At 45.5% G+C, this 6000-nt stretch overlaps 1 protein-coding gene across 7 annotated transcripts in view; it reads left to right on the top strand.

The window, feature by feature from the left end:
• Positions 1-213: 213 nt before the first annotated feature.
• SH3D19 (SH3 domain containing 19) overlaps positions 214-6000 on the top strand; it is a 114557-nt gene continuing 108770 nt past the window's right edge. For 2 of the 7 annotated variants that reach the window (XM_075930032.1, XM_075930030.1), the window contains exon 1: positions 215-721. In XM_075930032.1, coding sequence (XP_075786147.1) covers positions 631-721 — 91 coding nt within the window. In that variant the 5' untranslated portion in view covers positions 215-630. Of the gene's footprint in view, positions 722-1226; positions 1243-6000 lie in introns of those variants that run through there. The other 5 variants (XM_075930029.1, XM_075930028.1, XM_075930037.1 and 2 more) reach the window with 4 other exon arrangements.

The raw sequence follows: 6000 nt of genomic DNA, 5'->3' as shown, positions 1-6000 counted from the left end.
ATCAGCTTGAGACAGCCCTGAAAATAATTTGGCTCCACAAGAGAAAAAAAAACTCGTGTCCCTTTTCCTTACATAAAAGTTTTCCAGCCTTGTCAAGTGCAACTCCATCTTCCTGCCCAGCTAAGAGGTCGCTGCCTCCTTCGCATTCTGCAGGCCTGATTGCTGCTTTTCTGCTCCAGGTACCTCCCCCTCCTCCTTTTGTTTTAGTGTCGGGCAGCAACGGAGTTTCCTGTTGACACCGGAATATTGTGAATGGGCAGGAAAAGCAAACGCCGCCTCCCTTTATTATCCTTTAACTTTCCCTCCCCAGCCAGGTAGTGCGTGCGCGGCTCCCTCTCCCCCCGGTCCGCGCCTGCTGGGGAAGGGAGGCGAGGAAAAAGCCCAAAGAGGATCCTGGGTGCCTCTGCTTAAACTTGAGCAGAAAGAGGCGGAGAGAAGAGGAGAGAGACCGCAGGGAGGCGCGGGGCAGAAGAGGAGCCGCAGGTGCAGAGTGGGGTGGCCGGGGCAGAGGCCCTAGCGCTGGGACGGTCGCTGCTCCCCACACGAGACAAAGAACTCCTCCTCCCCCCACCGTCGCTTGGCCCATGGGGGTGCCGGCTTCGTAAATGCCCCGCTCCTGACCCCTGGCTGATGGCTGAAGCCTGGAGGCTGGAGGACGAAGAGGAGGAGCGGAGGGAGCTCGGCAGAAGGCACCGCAGGGGTAACCTGAACTCTGCAGCAGGTAAGCAGGAGGCGGCGCGGGGGAGCCGCCGGCCCCCGGAGTTCAGGCCCGAGGCTAGCGAGTGCACGCGCGGGGGGGGGGGGGGCAGACGGAGCAAAACTGTGTTAATCTGTGACTGAGCCTTAACTAACAAATGCGGGTTTTTCGCCCTTCAGAGTTTGTTTAAAACCCTCCCTGGCGATGGTGAGTTTATCCCCCGTGTCAGGGGAAGAGGGAGGGGAGTCAGGGCAAGGTACAGTCATGTAAGCGCAGGGTTAGTTGGACAGGCTCTACTGAACGCTTATCTCCCTGATGAGTCAAAGCACCCGCTCATTAGTCAGAGAAAAGGTGCAAGGTCCAGCTTCCAGTGGGTGGTTAAGTGCAAATCCTATTGATTAATCCTTAAAATGCCTTGAGGATCACCAAGCCCCTGTTCTGTACTGAAGCTCCTCAGGGCACAAGGGTCTGCCAGCCTGGGGTGGTAGGCCTACATGTTGGCAAACAACCCCTGTCCTGAAGAGCTTGCAGTCTCAGGGAAGATGGTAGGTACTGCGCAGTCCAGGAAACGGGACTCAATACTTTTATAGGCGTCACAGAAGAAATAAGTTGTAGATTTTCTATACATAAAAGCTTTACTGATTTAACTAACCTAGATAACTGGTATAAATGTGTTCATACCAGAATAGTCTGCCCCAATATAGGAACGGGACTAAACTACACCACCAGGTGATTTAAGAAGGAATTTGAATGACAATAGGGCTTGACAAACAGGATCTAGGTGAATAGTGATAGAAATATAGCCGTGTTAGTCTGGGGTAGCTGAAGCAAAATGCAGGACAATGTAGCACTTTAAAGACTAACAAGATGGTTTATTAGATGATGAGCTTTCGTGGGCCAGACCCACTTCCTCAGATTAAAAAAAAAAGGATCTAGGTGGTAGTGATGGGGAGAAAGCCAGAAGACCAAGTGAGACATATTTGGAAGTCTGAGGAAACAGAAGGGTAAGAGAATGAGATAAGATAAAGGGTCAGTGTTTAGACTACAATAGATTTATATGGAGCCTTGAAGGCAAGGATAAGTTTTTTTCTTCTTCATATAATAAGCCAAGGGAACCAATACAGCCCAATAATAAATTATCCACGTAGCTTCTAATTCAGTCATTAGTTAAAGATCTTTTGTGATGAGCATCTTTTGCAAGTCCTTCAGGAGGCAGATATATTATTTATTGCTTCTGTCCATACAATATCCACTACCTTTTGTTTCAATTAACTTTATTATTAAAATTGAAAGAACTTTTAAAATCAGGTTTTAATTTTCAGCGTGTTTGTTTTCTTTCTGCATTTCTCTCATTGTTGACAATAGAAACTGATTAGTAATTTACATTTGACAAAGCTAGCTATATACATCAGTTTTAGAACCTTGCTCTGGCATTTTGTGTGATAGGAATAATTTATTTATGCATATTTAACTAGAAAAACACTTATGTTGATCTTAGATTTTGTAAAATTGTGTGTGTTCTCATTCTGGAACTAAATTTGATCCCAGAGTTCACTTCTAAGATATGAAACGTGTTTTAAAAAATAGAAAAAATAAAGGATTTGATTCTCTATTGCCCTATACTTTGTATAGTTGCTAATAATTAGTGAAAAGGAGTGTAAATTGCTACCATCTGTTTTAGTGGTGTTCTATACCTATTTTACTCTAGTATAATGACTTAATGCATGAGGGAATTTGCCAGACCGGGGAGGGCCCCTGCCACCGGCCCCCTTAGCCTGCCCCCTCTCCCCGCCTCCAGCTCCTTTGGCCAGGCTGCCAGCTAGGCAACACAGCTGCCCCAGCTCCGCTGCCAGAATGTCTGCCCCAGTCTTACTGATGGCATGGCGGCATGCAGCCCTGCCCCACTGCTGAGCAGCACCTGGTCCTGGCTACCTATCCTGCTACTGTGGCCCTGCTAGCGGGCTGCCAAAGCCCTGGCCCTGCTACCACCAGCCTCCCCGTGTGCAGGGCTTTCAGCTCTGCCCTCCTTCCCTGGGGGGGTGGGGGGGTTCTCTTGTCCAGGGACATCTGTGGTCCTGCTGGACCACGCATATTGCAGGACCAGAGAGTCCTGGTTTAGGGAGGTGCAACCTTTACAACATTTAATGTCTGAGCTAGAGATGTAATAGGGTAGTCAATTAACTGATAAGCAAAAAGCTTTTAGGTCAATGCTATAGGCTACACGCATTTCCCTCCCTCCCCGTTATCAGTAAATTTGTTAGCAGGCTAGCCAGAAGCCTGGTTCAGTCTTGGCTTGTGCCAGGTCCAGGACCTACCCCTGCTGCAGCTCTGCATTTAAAGTGTATTAGGAGCCAAGTGGGCAGGCACCCTGGCTCAGCTCCTGGACCCAGCGCAAGTTGGAACTCAGGCTCCCCCTGGTCAGGGACTGTTGCCACCTCTGTACCAGAGGCAGCAGGTCAGGGCAAGAGGCAGCTGGTCCACATAGGGAGCTGGTTTTTAAATTGGCTCTCCTCATGGACCAGCTCCCGCCACACTCAGCAGTGTGGAGTGGCAGAGGTCTTCTCGAGAGTGGGGCTGAAGCTGACTGGCTGCCAGCCTCACCACTCAAGAAAATCAGTAACTGATAAGGTAACCAGATAATGAGTGTGAAAAATTGGGTTGGAGGTGGGAAGAAATAGGCACCTACATAGGACAAAACTCCAAATATTGGAGACTGTCTTTATAAAATCAGGACATCTGGTCACCCTAGTAATTGGGCTTATCCAGTTAATAGTAAAAAGCTGTCATGATTGTGCTGCTGTATTTTGGTAATGTTATAGGCAGGGGCGGATATAGGGCAGGGCGAGCAGGGCAGCCGCCCCGGGCCCCGTGCTTCAAGAAGCCCCGCGCATGCGCTGTGGCAAAGGGGGGCCCCGCGAAATTGGGCTGCCCTGGGCCCTGCAAAATGGTCATCTGCCCCTGGTTATAGGTGTTTTGTAATACAGGAAAGGTTTGACTTTTAATACTGGCCTTGTTTTGTTCATTTGCTTAACCACATATTACTGTTATTTGTAATGCATCATGCCATCATCAGTGTGGATTAGAGAGGTTTTACTTAAGTTGTTTTTGATGTTTTTAAGATTCTCATGGGACTCCTGAAAATGGTTTTATTCGCACAAGGGTGGCTGACAATAAATGTGGCAAATAAGTTTCTTGTTACAGGCACCAATCGCTTTTCTAGACGATTTTTCTTACTCTGTTTCTTTTTATTATTATTTTTCAGATGTTTGACACTCAGGTTTGTAGAATTTCTTCATATCAGTTGGTCAATTTTAGGCAACAGAACAAATTCATAACTTGTATATTTTTCTCTAGATCCAGCTGAGAACAGCCCTATTTCTAAACACTCCTATGACAAATTTGTGGTGACTTGCTTTGGAACCTGATAAAAAGCTGGGTTCAGTAGAACAAAATAAAGATTGCATCAGAAACATGTAATCTCACGTGTCAATGTACAACTAAGAAAACGGCTGGGGTATGTTTGTGTGGGATAGGTTGATCCAACTCTGAAATGAGTGCTAGAAATTTACAAAGAACCATCTCTTTCACCAAAGAAACTATGAATCCTATATGAGAAAACTCTGCATTCCCATTTTTATGTACAATGGTCCTAAGAATAATAAACTATGTCTGTTTTTGAAATTATGGGGCCGTATCTTGCCCAGTTATGAGCTGCTTGGATGTTCATTGAAACATTAGGTGGACAAGGAGGTCCTTTTGGCACCATGCAGAAAGTGTTCAGTTCAGTACGTGGCAGGATTAAGCTTTATGAGATTTATATCAGCAAAAAAAAAAGTTTTATGCAAGAGAAAGTTATTTCTAAATAGACTCAGACTTTAAGGTCAGAAGGGACAATTATGATCATCTAGTCTGACCCCCTGCACAGTGCAGGCCACAAAATCTCACCCACCCCTCCTAGAATAATTCTCTCACCTATATCTCAGATATTGAAGCCTTCAAATACTTTGAAGACCCCAAGATGCAGAGAATCTCCAGCTGTGATCTGTACCCCATGATACAGAGGAAGGCGAAAAACCTCCAGGGCCTCTGCCAATCTACCCTGGAGGAAAATTCCTTCCCGATCCCAAATATGGCGATCAGCTAAACCCTGAGCATGTGGGCAAGACTCATCAGCCAGACACCCAGAAAGTTCTCTATAGTAACTCCTATCATCCCTCCATTGACCTATTTCACACTGATAATGAATGGTCAATTAGTTACCAAGATCATGTTATCTCATCAAACCATCCCCTTCATAAACCCATCTAGTTTAATCTTGAAACCAGATAGATCTTTTGCCCCCACTACTTCCCTTGGAAGGCCGTTCCAGAACCTCACTCCTCTAATGGTTAGAAACCTTCGTCTAATCTCAAGTCTAAACTTCCTACTAGCCAGCTTATATCCATTTGTTCTTGTGTCCACATTGGTATTAAACTTAAATAATTCCTCTCCCTCCCTGGTATTTATCCCTCTAATATATTTAAAGAGTGCAATCATGTCCCCCCTCAGCCTTCTTTTGGTTAAAGTAAACAAGCCAAGCTCCTTGAGTCTCCTTTCATAAGACAGGTTTTCCATTCCTCGGATCATCCTAGTGGCCCTTCTTTGTACCTGTTCCAGTTTGAATTCATCCTTCTTAAACATGGGAGACCAGAACTGCACACAGTATTCCAAATGGGGTCTCACCAATGCCTTGTATAATGGCACTAACACCTCCTTATCCCTACTGGAAATACCTCGCCTAATACATCCCAAGATCGTATTAGCCTTTTTCACGGCCATGTCACAATGGCGGCTCATAGTCATTCTATAATCAACCAGGACTCCGAGGTCCTTCTCCTCCTCTGTTACTTCCAACTGATGTGTCCCCAACTTATAACTAAAATTCTTGTTATTAATCCCTAAATGCATAACCTTACACTTCTCACTATTAAATGTCATCCTATTGCTATCACTCCAATTTACAAGATCATCCAGATCCTCCTGTATGATATCCCAATCCTTTTCTGAATTGGCAATAGCTCCCAACTTTGTGTCATCCACAAATTTTATTAGGACACTTCCACTTTTGGTGCCAAGATCAGCAATAAAAAGATTAAATAAAATTGGCCCCAAAACTGATCCCTGAGGAACTCCGCTAGTAACCTTCCTTCAACCTGACAGTTCACCTTTCAGTATGACCCGCTGTAGTCTCCCCTTTAACCAGTTGCTTATCCACCTCTCAACTTTCATATTAATCCCTATCTTTTCCAATGTAACCAATAATT

This window comes from Pelodiscus sinensis, chromosome 5 (assembly GCF_049634645.1).
Source record: "Pelodiscus sinensis isolate JC-2024 chromosome 5, ASM4963464v1, whole genome shotgun sequence".
Taxonomy (NCBI): Eukaryota; Metazoa; Chordata; order Testudines; family Trionychidae; genus Pelodiscus; species Pelodiscus sinensis.
The sequence above is the reverse complement of the archived record's forward strand: the minus strand, read 5'-3'. Positions and strand labels throughout refer to the sequence as shown.